The sequence below is a fragment of the Bos javanicus genome, chromosome 15, assembly GCF_032452875.1.
Source record: "Bos javanicus breed banteng chromosome 15, ARS-OSU_banteng_1.0, whole genome shotgun sequence".
Taxonomy (NCBI): domain Eukaryota; kingdom Metazoa; phylum Chordata; class Mammalia; order Artiodactyla; family Bovidae; genus Bos; species Bos javanicus.
The window spans coordinates 28,556,078-28,576,203 of NC_083882.1; the positions used below are offsets into that span (position 1 = coordinate 28,556,078).

At 54.8% G+C, this 20,126-nt stretch overlaps 2 protein-coding genes across 4 annotated transcripts in view; both read right to left on the reverse strand.

Annotated features, from left to right (window-relative positions):
- Window positions 1–491: 491 nt before the first annotated feature.
- FXYD2 (FXYD domain containing ion transport regulator 2) lies at window positions 492–9,402 on the reverse strand. 2 transcript variants are annotated; one of them, XM_061440432.1, is made up of 6 exons: window positions 7,986–9,402; window positions 3,406–3,444; window positions 3,138–3,212; window positions 1,456–1,492; window positions 1,254–1,284; window positions 492–680 (listed from the first exon to the last, which is right to left on the reverse strand). In XM_061440432.1, exons 1-5 carry the CDS (start codon window positions 8,407–8,409, stop codon window positions 1,260–1,262), a joined length of 600 nt encoding a protein of 199 aa, XP_061296416.1. In that variant the 5' UTR covers window positions 8,410–9,402; the 3' UTR covers window positions 492–680; window positions 1,254–1,259. The 2 variants fall into 2 exon arrangements, with proteins under 2 accessions (XP_061296416.1, XP_061296417.1); XM_061440433.1 differs by lacking the exon at window positions 7,986–9,402 and adding an exon at window positions 5,320–5,843.
- An 8,582-nt stretch (window positions 9,403–17,984) lies between these two features.
- The window catches only part of FXYD6 (FXYD domain containing ion transport regulator 6), a 35,534-nt gene continuing 33,392 nt past the window's right edge, over window positions 17,985–20,126 (reverse strand). For both annotated transcript variants that reach the window (XM_061440435.1, XM_061440434.1), the window contains exon 8: window positions 17,985–19,169. The gene's annotated coding sequence lies outside the window, so the exon portion shown is untranslated. The remainder of the gene's footprint in view (window positions 19,170–20,126) is intronic.

Consider the following 20,126-nt stretch of genomic DNA (forward strand, 5'->3'; position numbering starts at 1 on the left):
AAAGGGCATGGCTGGAGCTTGGCATCACAGTTGGGGGTGAGGGATGAGGAGACAGCATGTGCTGAGGACCCCCCTGCCCAAGATCCCTAGACCCACCCATCCTGGCACGCCGGTGCACTTGGGGAAATGCGGGCAGAGCACATAATGTGCCCACAAACAACTAAAACACGGGCAGCCCAGGGCAGGGCCGCAGCGACTCCCACTGGAGCCACACCCAGGCCCCGGGCAACCCAAGGGCTTTGAACCTGTGACCTTCGGCCGTCTGGCTTTCTCTTTGCCTGGCATTCGGAAGGCAGGCTGAGTCCTCTGTCCCAGGGGCTCTCGGCAATTTGGGGGGTGAGGAGAGGCCCGGAGATGATGACATTGGACTTCTTACTTTCACAGGCGCGGGCACGTGAGTGAATACGCGAAAAGCCAGAGACCAGGAGTACTGACTCCAGCTTGAAGGAGCTGACGGCGGCAGTTACAGGAGAGAAGGAGCGAGGGAGGAGGCCAGGGAAGGAGCCGTCTCTGAGGCCAGCTTTATTATTAACACGGGGCGGAAGGAGGTGAAGCCCACCCAGGGGTCACGTGGAGCCTGAAGCTTCCTTCAGCAGAGGGCTTGGCAGTGCTGGGATAGAGGTCTACAGCTCAGGAAAGACTTCTAAGCAGCCCTGGTGCAAAGGTGGGCACGACTGGCTCTGCAAACAGAAAGGCAGGATGGGGGCTGTGAGCAGGGCTGCAGAGGCTGGGACTTCCGTTTCATCCCTTTTTCACCTTACCTTCCTCTGGCGCATCTCTGCAGCCTCCCTTGGTCACACATACTACGGCATATTTTTTTTTCTGTTTTTGGGGCCATCATTTTAAAAAGGTGGGAATAGAGACGCAGACATAGAGAACAGATGTGTGGACACAAGTGGGACGGAGCGGGGGTACGAGCTGAGAGAATAGGACTGACATATACACACGACCATGTGCAAAGTAGATAGATGGCAGGAAGCTGCTGGGGAGCACCGGGAGCTCAGCTCGGTGCTCCGCGATGACCTAGAGGGGTGGGAGGGAGTCTCAAGAGGTGGGCGGGATACATGTATACTTATGGCTGATTCATGTTAGTGTACAGAAACTAACATATTGTAAAGCAATTATACTCTAATAAAAAATTTTTAAAAACCAACAAGGAAAAGACCCATATGAGGGTGACAGACACCTGACTGATGGATGAAAGACCCTTTTCCTTATTATTCAGAGCCATTGCCCGCTCCTCGCAAACCTACCTCTCCTTAGAGCCCATCTTCAGGAATTTGCCTGGGATGGAGGAAAGCAGACAGGTAAGAAAAGGTAGTGGGGTGGAGGGGGCAGGGATTCAGGGCTCCCTGAGGTTGGGGACCCTCCTCACCAGCCTGAGCGAGCAAACCCTCTGCCGGCCCCTCCCACCCCTCCCCGCCCACCTCCATCAGTCACCAGGCCGGCACTCACCGGTGCTGCCTCTTGGCCCCGCAGCGGAATCTTTTGCCTTAAAGAGAGAAACGAGGTTAGTTTGCCAAGGAGACCCTCTCTACCTTGGAGGCCTCAGCTCCGTAGCCCCTCCTCCTCTCCTCCTGCCAGCGCTGCTTCGTGTCCGCCTCGGAGACCACAGCTGACTGTCTCTCTTTATATATGGCTGGACTATAAGCGTTCAGAAGTCCAAGTCAGCCAGCTGGGCAGTCCGCAAACATTGTGGCGGCGGCCCCATGGTGGGCTGTGTGTGTGTCTGTGTTGGTCACTCAGGCGTGTCCAACTCTTTGCGACCCCACAGACTGTGGGCCGCCTTCTCTGTCCGTGGAATTCTCCAGGCAAGAGTACTGAAGAGGGTTGCCATTTCCTTCTCTAGAGGATCTTCCCAACCCGGGGATCGAACCCTAGTCTCCTGCATTGCAGGCAGATTCTTTGCCGTTTGAGCTACAGGGAAGTCCGTGGTGGATTATGAGCGGGATAGGAATGGTGCTGAGACTGAGCCATCACAGCGTGCCCCACCCCACACCCCACTGGGCATGTAGAAGCTGCTCGAGAAGAACCGCAGAAAGTCCAGGGCAAAAACCCTTGCTCATGCCCATCCGCCTCCGCCACTGCGAGCTCAGCCACAACACAGCGGGGCCCTCAGGGAACCGCCAGGGGAATCCGGGAGGCAGGCCCTCAGAGAACCGCCAGGGAATCGAGCAGGCTGGCCCTGTCGGTAGACTGGAGCCATCAGTGGAGGCAGCGGGGGCGGGGGGGGGGGGGGGGTGGTGCAGCATCTAACACGCCCATTAGAATCCCAGGACTTGGAAGGAGATGTGCTACATTCTGCATCTTCTTTTCACCGGCGTGTTTCTGAGTATTTTTCTTCTGGTTGCACCAGTCCGCAAGCATTTATTAAGCCCCTGCTGTGTGCCTTTTGGGGCCGGGTAAGGCAAAGAGCTTTCTCTCCGCTAGAACACCCCATACCTACACTACTCCCTTGGCTGTCGCGTCTTTGACTGCCAGCCCTAACCTTGTGAGACAAGAGGGATCATCCCCATTTAACAGATGAGCAAACTAAGGCCCAGGGAGTAAGGGATCCACAGTAAACCAGCAGGGAGCCTAAGACCTTGGGCTGCCAGGGGTGCTTGCCTTCCCGCAGCAGGCCGGGGTCGGGGTGAGGTGCTTCGGAACCCACTCTGCTTCCGATCTGGCGGCGGCACCTCAGGCAGGCTGCTGCACCTACCACTGCGGGTCTGGTTTTTTCATTTGGAAAGTGGCGACAGTGGCGGCCATCCCTCAGTTTGCCAAAAGGATTAATGGGTCAAGAAAGCGCTCAGTTCTGGGGGAGGGAGCGTCCAGTGGAGGCTGGTTCCCTCCCTTCCCCTGCCGCAAGGGCACTGGAGCCTCCCGGGGCCAGCAGGAGCCAGTTCCCCATCTCGGCGGCACCCCTCTGGTCCACTAGAGGGCGCACTCGGGGGAAAGGGCATCTCCTGGGTGGTCTGGGGACCAACAGCCCCCTCTGCATCAGGTTCTCACATCCTCTGTGGGAGAGGCGAGGGCGCCCGGGAAGGGGGTAAGAGAGAGGCTCTCCCCTCCCCACCCGGGAAGCCAGTGTGCTCAGCGGCTTTGAGGAGCTGTGCCCCCCTCAGCAGCCCCTTATACAGGACGGCCCCACTTACTGAGGATGATGACGAGCCCCACGATGAAGGCCAGGGCGGCGAAGATCAGGCCCCCATTGCGGACGGTCTCGTAGTCTGGGGAAGGAGAGGGCGGGGAGGTGGGATGGGTGACCCCAGACCCTTCCCCTAGCCCCACAGTAATAACTCAGGAAGATGGGGCACATGACCCAGGGCTGGGAGAGGCCAGGAACTGTGGATGCGTGGTGGTGGGTTTGGGGTGGGGGGGCGGATCACTCAGGAAGGGTGGGAGGGGGCCCGCCAGACTCACCGTAGTAGAATGGGTCCTCGTTCTCCTTGGGGCTGCCACCTGAGAGCCAGTGGGGGGTGGGGTGAGCCACAGAAACAGGGGGACTCCCGTGCTTCCAGTCCCAGCACCCCCAGAGGTTCAGGGGGGCCAGGGGAAGCTGCTGGAGGGACATTCCAGGAGCAGGGGTGGTCATGCCACTGCGAGTGACACCATCTGCTCTCCGTGGCTCCTGACGGTCGGCTTGGGACCCACCACTGAGCCTCCAAAGCAGGGACCCACCGTGCCTGGGGGTGGGGTGGGGCTGGCACTTCTGGGAGGCCACAGAAGCATCTTCCATAAGCCTCAGCAGCAACCTCTCTCCATATGACTAATCAGCCACAACGTATTGGGTTTTTCCATAACATCTTATGGAAAATTCCAAACCAACTTTTGGGGCAACCAATACTTGGCGAATATTTGTGAAGTGAACCAATGAATAAATAAGTAGAACCTTAATGTTCACCGAACAGGAAGAAACCAAGGCCCAGTCTGAAGACTTCTCTAAAGTTCCGGTGAAAGTTGGAGGCAGAAATGAGTCTTGGACCTCTGTTTCTAGATCCTTCTATCCTACATTGCTATCCTTAGGGGAAAGCAAATTTATTTCAGAAACAGTATATTGGCATGTGGCAGACGGAGGCTAACAAAGCAATAGCTCATTTAACCATCGTAATAATCCTGTGAGGCATTAATATTATTCCAATATCATCCATGAGACAATGGAGGCGTAGCAGGGTTAAGCAACTCACTCAGAGTCACCCAGCTAGAAAAGGGCAGAGTTGGGAATGAACCCAGGCCATTTGTTGTTAAAAATCGAGGTGCTTCACCCCTTTGCTGTGCTGCCTCTCACATGGTCAGGAGGAAGGAGACGTTTCAATACGGGTGGTCCCATCCAGTCTGCAGCCCCCAGCAGAGGTCATGGCTCTGCCCTCCCACCTGTAAACTGAGCGCACTTGTTATTGGGCAGCTGGAGGGCACCCGGCCAGAGCTTTTCTGTCATGTCTTGTGGTGGCCTCTCTTCTCTGCCCTACTTGAGCCCCTTCTTGGTGCTAGGGAAGCAGTGCCCAAGGTCAAAGGAACGCGCCAGTCCTCACCTCCCAGGCTGTGCTGGACTGGGCCCTGGGCGGTGGGGTCCGGTGAGCCCAGCTCACCCCCTGGGCCAGGAGAGTTTGGGTTAGGAGGGGTCCACTGAAGGGCCTGAGGGGGCCCCAGGCACCTGTCCCCATGCAGAAGGCCTCTGAGGTTGTCTCCCCAGTTTCAGTTCAAGTCTTGTTCAAGGTCACACGGACATTAGTGTCAGAGCCATGACAGGACTCACCACTCCCTTGCCGCTCCAGGAAACTGCATCCTCCCTGACCACCTCGTCTTGAGCCACTGGGAGAGCCCACCCCACCCAAAGACCTCAGCTTTTCTAGATCTGGCTCAAAGACCACCACAGTCCACAGAAGGCCCACTAAATTCCAGACCCAATTGCCCTTGTTCGCAGGATGCCTTCTAGGCCTGTGTCCTGAACCTGGGGGCTCTCGTCCTAAAGCCAGGCTGAGAAGGCTGACCGGGGCCCCACTGCTGCCCCGCCTCACCCCCATCTGCCTCCTGCGCTCGGTTTAGTCCAGAAGATGCATGCTCACCACCCCCCATGCCCCAGCAGCTCTTACTTGGCACCCATGTTTCCACCATTCAAGCTAGATTGCTTTGGTGTTAAGGTGGGATCCTCTTTTAAAAGCAGATTTTCTTAGAGAGGAGGCTGGCACGCGTGGTACGAGAGAGGGGTGCTGGGTGCTCTGGAAGGCAGGGGTGCCAGGAGATGGAAGAGGGGGTCCTATTCACCCCTCAAAGATGGTCCAAGCACCTCCTGCTTCACATACACGCATGCACACGCACGCACACACACGCACTCACCGTCATCTGTCAACTCTGCCATTTCCCCCACAGACCAGGCCTGTCCCCGCTGCCCTCTTCCCGCTGCCTCTGCTTTGGGGAGACTGCCTGGCTGTGGGGTGGCCAGAGATGGGGTGGGGGCATTAAACATTAACAGTGCCAGGTAATATTTACCCTGGTCACAAGAAAAGCCCAGGTGTGGACAGTGGGGCTCCCGCTGAGGCCTGAGGAGGTGCAGGGGCAGCGGGGGCAGGGAGGAGCTAGCCGTCTTTCCAAACCCTCCCAAAGGAAATTTCCAGAGAAGAGCCATGGGGTCCACCCGCCAGGTGGAGAAGCCACAGCTGGGGCCCTGACAGTAGGGAAGCGGGGGGTTTGAAATGCATTCAGCACGTACTACAGCTTGCGGGGGACAAGGTCGGGGGTCCCACAGAGGCCCTCGACCCTAGCAGCTGCCCACATCTCCCAGCACTGTGCAGGCTGCTGGTGCGGCTGGCGCCTGGCATTCGGGGCTTTCTTGAGGTGATCCCAGGGTGCCTGGCCCCTCAACCCACCCGAGCCCCCGCCCCGCCCCCCGGTGCACAACCCACCCGAGCCCCCGTCCCGCCCCCCGGTGCACAACCCACCCGAGCCCCCGCCCCACTCCCCCGGTGCACAACCCACCCGAGCCCCCGCCCCGCCCCCCCGGTGCACTGTGCAGGTTTCCAGGCCTTCATGCCTGGGAAGGCCCTTTCCTTTGTACCTTTTTCCTCCATCCAGGCCACATCTAAGAGCTCTCACCCCGGTCAGAAGGGCTCCAGTCACCCCTCACTAAGCCCTCTGTCCCCGCAGCCTCTGGCACGCCCTTCTCCAGCCATGAAGCCCAGCTTCCATGCCAGTCCCCACGCTACACCACAGGCTTCTTTGGGAAGGGGCTGAGCCAGACCATGGAGAGAACGCCTTGCTTTTATGATATGAAAAGCATGTTTCTAACTGTTATTTCCTGGTACTTTGTGTTATTTCCCCATTTTATATATGAGGCATCTGAGGCACAGAGAGGGTATGGCCGTGGTTCAAGGGCACACAGCTGGTGAGAGGCAAGGTGAAAACTGACAGCCAGGCCCTTGCTTTGGGAGGCAGGGACTCCTTCTCCCTCTACTGTGGCCCCATTCACATTGGGGACCCCGGTGCTAGGTCCTCCATGGATGCTCATATTCCTGGCTGAGTTCTAATCAATCAGATTGGCTTCCAGAAGAGGCTGATGCTCAATTGTAGCTAAAAGGCCAAGGTCAGAGGTCATTGTCCACCAAGGGCAGGTTAGCCCTTCAAAAGGACTCCATCTATTAATCCTCTTGGAGTAGTGACAGGGGATCAAGGTTTGAGTTCACTTCCTGGCTCCTCCACTTGCTAAGCATGCGGCCCCTGTCAAGTTATTTAATCTCTGTGTGCCTCAGTTTCCTCATCTGTAAAATGGGTTGCTGTGAAGAGAAAGTGGGATAATGCAGTGAAGGGCATGGTGGGGGGCCTGGTACACAGTAAGTGTCATTATTGTTAACTGTTATACACCAAGAAAGCCACCCACTTTCCAGCAAAATGAACATGGGGGCGAGATAGAAAGACAGACTGTCACGGCCTACAGACCAGAAGCTGAGGCACCCATTCACCTCTTCGGCTTCCAAGGCCAAGTGATGGAAATTCATGAAAACGCAACCGAGCTGACACTTGGCAGGCACTGAGCGTGTGTCAGGCTCTTGCACACACTGTCCTGCTAATTCCACGTTTGCTCCATTCCACGGGTAAAGAAACTGAGCTGCTCATTGCCCCCACAAGGACCCCTGGAGCTGGCCCAGCCAGTGCCGTGATCCCCAGTGGACAGCCCAGGAAGACTGAGGGCAGGGAGACCGGGCGACTTGCCTGAAACACCCAGTCAGGGACAAATCCAGGGCCAGAAAGCCAGACCCCCATGACTGTGCTCCCCAAACTCCTGGGGCTCTCCACACAGACACTGATCCCCCCTTATTATACATTATCTTGCTCCCTTAGTACATGTTGTCTATCTTTGTAAGCTACCGTGGATTCTTTCTGGAGTATAAAAATAGGTGGAAAGTTCATAGATACATAGATAGATCAATGGTTATGCTAGATGATAGGTAGAGAGATGGGCAGGAGATAAAAGAGAAATAGGGAGCAAATCAATAGCTACAACAGCAAATCAATAGCTACATCTACAATAGTTACATTTTTAACTGTGTGTGCATGACACTGTCCTAAAGACTCTATAAAAACCAACTCATTTAATCATCACAGCAACTTGATGAGGCAGGGAAGGCATCATTATCATCCCCATTTTGTAGATGAAGGCACAGAGAAGTTAAATAACTTCCCAGAAGTCAGGCAGGTGGGAAGTAGGAGAACCAAGCTCTGAGCCTAGCAGTCTGGCTTCAGAGTTCCTACAGATGACCGACAGAGAATGAGGGCTGTGGGACAAGTTGCCTTCCCAGCTCTTGACAGCTCAGAGATGCTGGGAGCTGAGATGACAGCACGCCCAGGCCCCCAGAAGGAGATGCCCTCATTTAGAAATCGTGCCTCTCCCCATTGCTGCTTTCCCTATACTCCTGGGGAGCTGGGGGGTGCTCTTGAAAGTGATGGGGTGGACACTTGTGTCAGAATCCAGGATGGTGAGGTGGGGGGACGGGGTTCAGGGCACTCACCCAGGTACCACCTATCCATAGCAGGAGCTGCTGGCTGTGTCTTCAGAGGAAGAGAGAGTCGTGAGGTGCTAGTGACCCAGGGCCTGAATGCGAAGAGCTGCCCTCCCTCTCTCCACAAACCAGCTGAGCCCACGGGCAGGAAGAGACAAAGGCAGGGAGGAGGGGCTGGCAACGGAGCCCTCACCTCGTGCCTGCCTGCCGGGGCAGGCTGGGCTGGGCTCCACGTGAGAAGGGGGCAGATTCTCTGACCTCCAAGAGCACCTGAGAAAGGAGGGGAGCTGTGAGTGTCCACAAACAAACCGCAGCCCCCACACTGGGGTGAGATGCCTCCGTGTAGCCCGGGGCACCTGCAAAGGTCACCAGCAGCCAAGAAGTCCCTGGCCGGGGCCTCAGCCCGTGGAATCAGAGTCGCCGATCTTCCCATGTCCCTGGAGTTGGGTCATCTGAGAGAGACACTCAGGGGCACGCAGGGGTCCCCCCAAACCTCTCCCCAGTGACACCTTCTTCCCCCAGCTCAGTTGGCCTTGGCCCCAATGTATGCGGCCTCAAGGGCCTGTTCTGGAGCCCAGAGATCCCTGAGACTGGACAGGATGGTGGGCAGCCCCTTGGAAGCTGCCCCGACAGGGAGGGAGCGCTTTCTGGCCCTGGCACTGGGCCCAGGGCACCGTCTGCAGCCTCCCGTGTCTCCCCCGGGAGCTGGGCGGAGATGGGGAGCAGCTGGGGCTGCGAGGAGGGGCGGGTGCGGAACCTGGGCTTCCTCAGCTGGGACTCCTCGCTTGGCCCCCAGGGTCTGAGCTCAGGCTGTGAGGTCAGACCTGCCTGTCTGTCTGGAGACACCAGCAGTTTCACGAGGCCCCAGGGGATGCTGGTTGGTGCCGCAGGGTGGGGCGGCCGGAAGACAGCACTTGAAGTGGGAGGGCCCATCTCCCAGCTGGAGCCAGGAGCCACCCGGGGGAACCGGAGGGCAAGCAGTGTCCCCCGCCCCCAGCTCAGCGAGGCCTGTTCTCTGGCCACTGGGGCCCCTGTCAGGGCCTGGAGGGAGGCTGCAGCAAGCAGTCTGTGAGGCTCACTGGGGACCACAGGCTCCTACAGGCTCCTCCTCGGTCCCTCGTGGGTCGCCCCAACACAGACAGTGAACAGCAGGGTCTGCGAGGTGCGGGTCTGGCCTGGGCTCTGGTCAGATGACACCCACCGCTCTGTCCCTCCTTATCAATACTTCCTGCCCCTAGGGGATGACTAATGTACCCCCAGAGAGCCACCCGGGCTGGAAAATACTGGAAACGGAGACAGGCAGACCTGGGGGGAGTTGTCCGGCTGGTATGAGATCTGTCCTGGGGAGCCATACCCGCCCCAGCAGGCAGCCCTGCCTCTGGGCTCCTTCCTCTTTTTCCCGCCACCCAGAAGGCTGCCCAGGGGCCCAGCTGCTCACCAGACACCGCCTCCACACAGCCGCCCCCCACCCCCCCGCCGCCACCCCGGGTCACATGCTGCCAGTGGAAACCTGCATGCTCACAGCCCAGAGCCACAGCACAGACATCCCCCAGGCTGGGAACTTGGAGAAACTCCTGAATCTCAGGACCAGATAGGCCTTTAGAGGTTGCCTGGTGCTGACTTATCAGTGGCCCTGAAAGAAAGTAGAGACGTCAGCCAGGACCACTCCCACCACCCCCACCCCCACCCCCACACACACACACTCTCTCTCACACACACACATACATATACACACTCCCAGACACGAACGCTGTGAAGAAAGGCATCTCCATCCCAAATGGAGACCCTGAGCCCCGTGTCACTGATAACTAGAACGAGCTTCCAAGGTCATCCCACCCAACTCCCTCACTTTACTAAGGATTCACTCTCCTGCTCACACCCTCTGAGGACTGTGCATTCGTGCATGCTCAGTTACTCAGTCGTGTCCAACTCTTTGCGACCCCCTGGACTGTAGCCTGCCAGGCTTCTCTGTCCATGGGATTTTCCAGGCAAGAATACTGGAGTGGGTTACCATTTCCTCCTCCAGGGTATCTTCCTGACCCAGAGGCTGAACCCCTGTCTTCTGTGTCTCCTGCTTTGCAGGTGATTCTTTACCACTGAGCCACTGGGGAAGCCTTAAGTAAAAGCCAAAACCGTTCTTGTATTCTAGAAGCCCTTCTGCATCTGGCCCCAGTGACCCCTCCAACCTTGTCTCTAATGACTTCCCTGCCCCTTCTATTCCAGCCATGCTGGTCTCCTTGATGATCCTCTGACCCTCCAGACACACTCCTGCCTCAGGACTTTTGCACCTGCTATTCTCTCTTCCTGAAGACACTTCTTCCAGAAAACTCCTTGGCTGAACTTGCTCAGGCAATGTCCCTTCCTTGCGTCCTAACCTATAATTTACACACCTACTCTGTAATATTTCAAATCCCTTCTTAGCCTTATTATATTTTCATAGCACTTATTACAGCAGATAAATTCTATATTTTCCTTAAGTTGCTTCTCACTTCTCTCTCAACTGAAACTAAATTCCAGGAGAACAAGGATTTTTGTTTGCCGTGCTCGTTCCTAGATCCCCAGTGCCAGAACAGGGCCTGGCTCTGGGTGGACCCCCGGTTTTATTAAATGAATGAATTGGTTCCAGAAGTGAAATAATTTTGCCAGTGGCACAGGCAGACAAACAGTGTGCCTAATGCAACCTCTTCTTATGACTCCGCTGCTCTCTAATAAGTAGCAGGAACTAGTTTGTCCCTACAGAGAGGCAGTGCGTGGCCAGCACCACCCCCATCCCCTGTCAGCAGCTCCCCTAGAGTCCTTCCTGGGAGTTCCCCATCCCTGCCCCTCAACTCCCCTCCAGCGCTTCACTTGGAGCCCTGCAGAAATTTTCATAAAAGTGTTCCCCTTGTAGCCAGATGTTACAAGTTAAGGGGGTCCTGTCCCTCTCCCCTCACTCACACCCAGCCCTTCCTTGTCCTGACTGAGCTCATCAGCCTAGCTGACACTGAGACATCCTACATCCTTCCAGGGAAGTGTTGGCTCCTTCAACCTGGACCATGGCCCACCATCCCCCAGAGAAGCCCAGGGGAGCTTCTCCCCCTATATGTCTCTTCAGGAAGGTCAGGGTCCCTGCAGGCACATGCACCCACACTTGATCCTAGGCATCCTTCTCCCATCTGTAAAATGGGGTGACAGCACCTACCTTGTAGGGCTGTCACAGGAATAGAGGTGATGGAGGATAAGGCCTGGCCAAGAGGGTCCTAATAGGTGCCACCTTCACGACCCTCACCCTAGGCAGGCCTCCAGGAGACAAGGACACTCAAAGTTAATCTCTTGCCCAGGCTGTCCCCAGCGGGGTGATCTTTAAAGTGGGCTCTTGGGGCACATTTCTGCCCATGACCCTCAGCATGATCTCTGCCAGCCAACCACCCACCCGGCACCCCGAAACTTCCCTTCCTCCCCCGACACCCTGTACAACATGGCTGTTACCTGCTGGCGTCTGGCCCCTTTAATTATTCTTCCAGTCTCTTCTGGGATATGGGGGCAACCGAGGTGGGAACACAATTCTTTCATCCAGAGACTACAATGCAAAGATCCCCGCCCCACCCCCACGCCACCAACCGCTCTTCTCTTGTCTGTTGTTCCAGGCTGGAGCCAAAGAGGGGCACGCTCTGCTGTTTTCCCCAAGACCCAGAAATCAAGGAGCTCTTTGGGAGACATGGAGAGGTGGTCCCAACTCCCAGACCCCACCTTCAGCACTAGCCTGTCCAAAGGCAGTGTCCTCAGCTGGCGTGCCTCAGCCTCCCATCTTCCCTAGCAGGCCTCCTTCGTCCCCCGACTCCTCAGCCTTGGGCAGCCGTCTGGGGTGCTCATGGTTGGGCTGGTGGGTGAAGAGTTGAGAGGCTGGGACATCGCCTGAGCCTTGTCTCCAGCATCGAGGCAAAGGCCCTCATCGCCAGCCTCCCTGGGATAGGATCCTCCAGATCCACCAGCCCTGGACCTGGGAGCTGCATGGCAGCGGCCACAGCCTTGGACTCCAGGCTGGCTCACCAGTCCTCCTGGTGGTGGCTCGCAGTTGGAGAGAAGCCAGGAGCCCCTAGAAAGTCCGGTTCCTGGCTCAGGTCCGTCCTCAGCTGCGTGGCACGCATGGTCACCTAGCAGGGAACGTGGTGACTCTCAGGCCACAGCTGTGCTGCCAGAGGCCCCAAACCCCAGGGAACACTGTCTCTGGCTGTGGCTGTGGATGCCAGGGTGACTGGGGTCTTATAAGTCAGGGCTGGGAGGAGGTGGGCCCTGGAGGGTCCATTCCTTAACAGTTGGCATCAAGATGGCCTGAGCTGTGGGGCACACAGGTCCTGGGAGCTGCCAAGGGGCAATGTACTCAAAGTCAAGGTCACCCAGGCCTTCCTGCTCCCTGAGCAGTGGGACCTGGGGACGTCCTCTTCTGGTTCTACAGCTGGTGACAAGCGCAAACCCGTTTGACCCACCTCTCCCGCAGTGAATACCCTGGAGAGAAATGCATTCTTGACTTTTCTAAGAACTTGCGTCTGGGCTTGAACGAGAACAGAGGCTGTTTCTCTCCAGTGGCAGACATTCTCCTTCCAGTAACCACATTCCTCCTTATCTCTGAAAAGTAGCTCCAAGCTCACCACCTCCAGGAAGACCACCAGGAGCAGACCCACCCTCTGCTGTTCCTACCCTTCCTCCATGACCTTCTGGATTCCACTGCCATGGCCCAAATAGCTCACATCTGGCTTTGTAATCATCTTTATCTTTGACTTCAGAGACTACCAAGTCTGTCCTGGCTTCTTCGAGCACACAGATTACCAGGTCTGGAGTCTGGCCCCCATCTCTGCTCACTTGGTAGCAGTTACATCCATGTTATCATTCTCAACAGTTCTGAAGAACTCTCATCTCTCTGTTTCATTCATCCCACTCATCCAAGCAGGTTTTGTGATACTCATGGAGAAGCAGACCCTCACAGTATGTAGATATGTTAGAACTTGAACCCCAGTCTACAGGACAGAAGGGGAACCCTGCTATCACAAAAAAGGGCACAGAGGACCTGAATGGTAATAAAATATTAATAATGTGGACCAAAAAAAAATGTTGCCTGCCATTTCAGTAAAGAATGCTGCCCTCCATCAAACCAGCAGCCACTGCTCACGACAGTGCACCCTGAGGGAATTCAGGGTAGAGAAAAACAGCATATTGGCCCTAGATAGCTAAGATGCATATCAAAGGAATGATTTCAATAAGCCCAGAATCTTGCATCTTCCCATACATAGAAAGGCACTAAGATCCTTAACTTGGGATGGCTGGTTTTTATGATTAAGCAGTGATCTTTCCATGTTTAGCTACTTTTTTTTTTTTTTTCCAGTAGAAACTCCTATATATCCTGGTTTCTCTCTTACCTCTTTGCAACAGTTCTCAGAGCTACTTGAGAGGCCATCTCCCAGACTACAGTCCTCAGTAATTTTTCATTGTTGTTCAGTTGCCAAGTTGTGTCTGACTCTTCGTGACCCCATGGATTGCAGCATGCCAGGCTTCCCTGTCCTTCACTATCTCCTGGAGCTTGCTCAAATTCATGTCCATTGAGTCAGTGATGCCATCCAACAATCTCATCCTCTGTCTCCCCCTTCTCCTCCTACCCTCAATCTTTCCCAGCATCAGGGTCTTTTCCAATGAGTCAGCTCTTTGGATCAGGTGGTCCAAGGATTGGACTTTAGCATCAGTTCAACTTTAGCATCAGTCCTTCCAATGAATATTCACAGTTGATTTCCTTTAGGATTGACTGGTTTGATCTTGCTGTCCAAGGGACTCTCAAGAGTCTTCTGAAGCACCACAGTTCAAAAGCATCAATTCTTTGGTGTTCAACCTTCTTTACAGTCCAACTCTCACATCTGTACATTACTAGAAAAACCATAGCTTTGACTATATGGACCTTTGTTGGCAAAATGATGGGTTTTTAATAGTCCTCAATAATACCCCCAAATAAAACATAATCCTCAACTTTTAGGTTGTATGCTTTTTTTCAGTTGACAATAACATAATATATACATGTAAATTTTTCAGTATTTTTATGTCCATAGTCTCACTTTGACCCTGTGAGGGAACAGGAAAGATACTGATGGACCCATTGTGCAGTTGAGGAAACCAAAGCTCCCGAGACTACACAGGAGCCCAGCTTACCCCATGGCTAGGAAAGACTTCATTTTACAGAGACAGAAACTGACAAAGATGCTAGGGTCTGGCCCAGATCACACAGCCGGAGGGAACACAAGGGGTGTCCTGAGCCTTTTTCAGTTCCAGCAGGCACTGGCTGGGAGGCAGGAACCCCCTCTGCACCTATGGACGGCGCAGAGGGCCAACTGCCCGGCAGCCCCTACCACCGTGAGTCCTTCAGGACACCTGATCGCAGCATCACCTGCTCTGCCATCACTGCCTTGGCCGGTGCCCCGCTATTGTGCAACCAGGCACGGGGCTGGGGCTGGCTCCATAAAATCAACAGCCAGTTGGCTTGATCTGGCTGATTCTGCCCCCCTGGAGTTCAACCGTGACAGCAATGAATCAGGCTAATGGTGAGAGGTGGCCGTTCTTCCTCTCTGTGGCCTGGAGACAGGTATTTCCAAGGCTCCTCCCCTGGCTCAGGCAAACACACCTGACCTACCTGTGCCACCACCCCCGCCCGCCCCCAGTCTCTCTCATGCTCTCTCCAGGCCCAGGGTGAGGCAGAATAGCCAGGGACAAGGTGGGGTGAACCAGACAGAGCTGGACAGCTCTCTCACCCTCAGTCCCGCCAGCCACCCCTGCCAACCTAGGATCCCGGGCAGGGCAGAGCTCTCCGCCCCACAGGAAGAGAAGGTGCCCAGTGACCTTGGGGTGTGTTTCAGCCTGGAGACCCCCTCACCCACCCCTCTCTCCCTGCTGCTTGCTTTCTGCCTCTGACTCTCTTCCAAGAACAATTTGGCAACTTCCAATCCACAACCTGCAAAAAAAAAAAAAGTGATAGGGGAGGGCCACAGCCCAGGGTTGGGGTAGGAAGCAGGCAGGTTGACCTATTTTTATGTGGTGCTAAGTAGCATAAACAGCTCATGCAAATAGACCTGAAAATTGTTGGAGTGGAATTCAGGAGGAGGTGGGGAGCAGGGGGAGTGGCTGGGAGGTGGAAGGTATAGACAACTGAGATTTCTGCCTGAGACCCTTCTGGGAAATTGCACATCATGGCAGCTTTCCTGTTCAGTCCAGCTTTCCCGTTCAAATCTTGTTATATTCAATCAAGTCACAAATATAAGCCACGTGCCCTAGAGGCTGAGTGGACAGAAGAGGTCCTCCCTGCATGGAGTACGGGTCCAGAAGGAAGACATGCCTGGACTCTGGACTCCTCTCCCCTGGCCCGCACCCTCCAGCTAGACTGGCTCATCCATCCATTGGTTGGGGCATGAGGGGGTCCTCAGTTCAGGCCTGGACACTTAGGTCATACTGGGTAGGTTGGAGCCCATCTCGCCTAGAGGATTCTACCTGCTGGTCCTTTTCCTTCACCTTGAACACTTCCAGTGACAGGGAGCTCACTCCAGTCTTGGGTCATCATAGCCTGGGAGCTAAGAACTCACTCACATGAGGCCAAGTTTTGCTTTCTGCTCATGTCCACCTGATGGCCCTGGGTCCCTTCCTCTGAAGCACAGGGTCACACTGCCTTAGACCTGCATGGACCTTGGCTTTGCCAGCAGCAGTGCAAACTCAGGCAGGTCCCACCAAGCCTCAGTTTCCTCATCTGTAAAATAGGGATGCCATCATATATAGCTGTGAGTTCTAGACAAGTTGGAACCCATGAAGACCTCAGCCCAGGGTTTGGCACATAGTAAGTGCATGGTAAATGTTAGCTGTCTTCATGCATTCATCCATTATTATTATTTTGATCATCAGTTTCTTTGTTCTTTATGTGTCTTGCTTCCAGACCACTCACTTCCCACAGGACCCTCCTCAGAAGACAGTTCAGCTAGTTGATGCCCCAAAGGGATCGTCAGGCTCCAGCTGCAGTCTCACCAGCCCAGACGATCCTCTTCCTCTGTCTGGATGCCAGCCTCCTGAAGAAGCCAAGCCATGTGTGTGCTGTGAAGAACTTTGGAGACAGCCAGCCTGCACCCAACGCCTAGCTCCTCCATCTGCCAGTCATGTGGCCCTAGACCTGTCAAAGATTTATCAGAGAGGCCGTAAAATGTGAGTATCTAGCTCAGAGATCAGGCCAGATCGCCAGGAGGAGAAATAGGTAGGTGCTCAGAGTCTGGCAGAGAAGAGAGAACCACGTTATGGTTTATGCTAGAGATGAGAACTACTATTTTCTATTGTTAACGTAATTATTATGAGCAAAATCAGAACCTCCCCATTGGACTTGCTTACACTTGTTTTTATTGTTTCATGTTTTCTTTTCAATAATGAATGTGTGGAGAAAACCACCAACTTATAAAAAAATTAATCTTATTTATTTTTGTTTATGGCGGTGCTGGGTCTCTGTTGCTGCGCACGGGCTGTCTCTAGTGGCGGTGAGCAGGGGCTCCTCTCCAGCAGCGGTGGGCAGGCTTCTCGTTGCGGTGGCCTCTCTTGCTGCGGTGGTTTCTCTTGTTGCGGAGCTTGGGCTCTAGAGCATGCAGGCTTTAGTAGTTCTGGCGCGCAGACTTAGTTCCCCCACAGCATGTGGAATCTTCCTGGACTAGGGATCAAACCCATGTCCCCTGCATTGACAGATGGCTTCTTAACCACTGGACCACCTGGGAAGTCCCTCACCAACTTTTGTGCATCTGGGGCCTCTAAGGATCTTCATTCGGCCTTTCTCTGCAACTGCTGCAAAGCCTACAAACTCCCTGACCCATAGTCAGAGTTCCACGATTGGTGGTTGTGAGCTTATATATACAAAGCGTGACCAGAGCTGTTTCAGCCACCACGATCTCTGGGTTGACAGCGTTGAGTGTGATCTCAACTATAAGCCTCGGTCTTTTCAAGGACCTGGGGGACCGAGGGTACAAGCAGCGCAGAAGAGGCATCACGCATGTCCCAGGGGTGACCAGGGCGTGGCTGAACCCCACGGTCCCTCAGGACCCGTGCCTTGTGATTCTGCAGCTCCAAACAACTCATAGAATCTAGACAGACTCTGTGAAGATTTTCTGAGACTGTAAAGTGTTTCAGGCATTCTTATGTCTGAAGGAGACATAGTCCTTGCCCCCTAGGAAACAGGTCATACAAAAAAGACACACAAAACAGTTGGAGGTGGGGGCCATACCTGGATGACCTCCAAGGAAGACAGCCCCATCAGGTGTGTTTGTTTGGCCAACAGTCCTTCTTTCAAAACTGAATTGGAATGCCTTTGGGAGGACACTCTAGGTGACCCCATGGCCCTGTGCCCCATCTCTTGTGTCACTGCCAAAATGGACATTATCCACCTGGTCTCTACAGTACGGGTCCAAGGCATAGAGTACTAAACACAAAGATATAAAGGCAGGAGCCAGTGTGACTACATGCACAGAAAAGAAGGGACTTATCTACCTTAAGTCTGAGAAGGCTTCACAGAGGAGGGGGTATGAGGGTTTAGAGAAAGATGAAAGGGTGAGGCTTTGATCATAACCCAAGTAACTCACCCATACCCCTCTTTGTCAAATTCTTAGGTATTGGCTCCAAAACTGACCAGAGGGACAGGTCAGACCCTTTTATTTCAGGCCAGCAAGCCCTCAGGACTCCCCTCGCTCCAGGACACGTAGGAGGCACGGGTAAGGCTGTGGGGTGGAGCCTGAACCCCGTGACCTGGGGTGGAAGCAGGAGGAGGTGGGGGTGTGGGCAAAGGAGGGCAGAGGAAGGGTGGCTGGAGAAGCGGGGAGGAGCTAAGTGGTCAAGCAGCCAAAATAAAGAGCACCCGGCTGCCCTGCGGCCGTCACTTGCTCCCTCTGACCAAGGACACCCTCCCTTCAGCCCTTCGAGCAACACAGGTCCTACAAATACGTACATTCTTGCACAAAAAGGAAAGCACCTCAGAGCCACTAGGAAACAAGTGGTATTTTATTCCTTTTTGTCCTTGTTGAGAGGAGAGATCACGACACAGAGAATGGCAGTCCTGGTCACAGCGGCACGGCTGGTCAGTTTCCACGAGAACACGAGGGGCAGGAGGGGCGGGCTCTGACTTTCCACTCTCTTCACCACCTGGGACCTCCTGCTGCTCCCCCTGCAGCAGGGCTGCCTGGAGCCCTGCCTGCTCCCTAACCTGGGGCCAGGCTAGCAGAGGGGGCGGGGGCCGGCACTGCTGCCTGGCCAGCAGGGCGCAGACAGCCAAGCAGAGGACCCCTGCTCTTTCTCCATGCTGCCCCTCCCCAGAGCATGGGCCCCAGCCAAATGCATCCACTCAGCCATGACCTGCCAGAGCCCCAGTTCAGGGATGAGAGTCTGGGTCCAGGCGAGCTGGCTATAGATGGGAATCTCTGGAGCAGGGAAGGGTGGAGAAGGGCGAATGGTTCCAGAGCCCGGGGGGTTATTGCTGAGAAGATATGCAAGGGGCACATTTCCCCGGGGGCAGGGTAAGGCGGGGCATATGGGCACCAGGGAAGGGGTTCAGCCACCCGAGGGCAAGGTGGGCTCATCAGCTCCTTGCTGGAACCTCCCACTGCCAAGAGACCTCAGCACAGATTTGGTCCAGGGACAAGTATGGAAGCAAGGTTCTTACAAAAGGAGTGAAAAGCAGCCATGCACAAGGGTCATGAAGGTGATGTAAACCTTCCCAAGCCTCAAGCCAACTGGAGATTCCCACCAGACCCCCATAGCCACCCTGAAATCAAGAGAAGGGACTGGTCTCTCAGAGAAAAAGCAGACTCCCAAGAGTGGGAGGTGATGGGGCCACGGAGACAGAGAGGCGCTGCCAGCCACATGGCTCAGCTCCGGCCCAGGAAGGTGGGTTCGGGTTCACTAAAACACAACATCATCCACAAACAAGCAACCACAAAGATCACAGTCATCAGACACACACACACAGACATACACATCACAGGAGGTGGACGAGACCACAGGCTCCAGGTGGGGGAGGCGGGGTTGCATTATTAAGTTGAGGACAGGTGTCAAGGGGCTGGGGACACATAAGCTCTTGGCTTCTCCTGGGGAAAGACCTGTTGCTGAAGTGGCCGGTTTTCTTAAGCATCAGCATTTGCATCTAAAGGTTCAAGCAGCTGCCTTCAGGTTCTGGAGGTGGAAGCAGAAGAGAATTCAAATTAAAACAAACCCCTGGCTTCCTTTCAAACCTCTCCATCCTCGCGTCTCCCAGCCATTCCTTAGGGCAGCCCCTCTGCCCATGGGAACCCCTAAGATGAGACCCACTCCAAGTGCCTTGTTTTCAGTACACCAGAGGATGAGTCTGAGAACCAGGACCAGGAGATGAAGGTGGAGGAGGGCATGGAGCTCAGGGTGGGGGGCTCTCTCAGGGGAATGGAAGCTGGCAGATGAAGACATGGAAAGGATTGTTAAACCCGGGTTTCTTTCTCAGGACACTCTCAAGAATTGCTCACAGTCCTGAGACTCAGGAGAACACGGTTTCCAAGGAAGTTCTAGTTTAAAAAAAAAAAGACAATTGTTGGCTCAAGGCTCCTCCCTGGCGCCTCCCCACACAGCTCCCCAGATTCGGAACCACGAGCTGCCGTGACGTGGACAAATCACTGAGCCACAGCTGGGACACCTGCCACCTGGATTGGATCTATAGCCACGTCAAGCTGAGGCATCCCTGACCTCCCCAGGGCCCAGCTAGAAGATGGAGGTAATGAGCCCCACTCTGCCCACCCACGGGGCTGTCATGAGAACAGAAAAGCACTTAGGAGTGAATTCAAGTGCTCCACAGGTACCCCATGTTATTACCATCACAGTAAGAGCTGGTGTACCGGCATTCTACATCCAGAAATTTCTTTCAACTCACAATTTAGGATAAAGTATATCCCTTATCTGGGGCTTCCCTGCTGGCTCCGTGGTAAACAACCTTCCTGTTAATGAGGAGATGCAGGTTCAATCCCAGGGTTGGGACAATCTCCTGAAGAAGGAAATGGCAACCCACTCCAGTATTCTTGCCTGGGAATACCGGAAAGAATTCTAGTATCCCATGGATAAGAACCTCCATGGACAGAAGGAGCCTGGCGGGCTATAGTCCATGGG

Bases quoted from the DNA above. Each gene is read 5' to 3' on its own strand.
- FXYD2 (XM_061440432.1), bottom strand. From the start codon at position 8,409: ATGGGAAGATCGGCGACTCTGATTCCACGGGCTGAGGCCCCGGCCAGG. The intron at 3,445-7,985 runs GTGAGTGCCCTG...ACTGGCTCTCAG, and splicing joins TATGGATAGGTGGTACCTGG to GTGGCAGCCCCAAGGAGAAC. The intron at 1,285-1,455 runs GTGAGTGCCGGC...CCTCCATCCCAG, and splicing joins GGGGCCAAGAGGCAGCACCG to GCAAATTCCTGAAGATGGGC.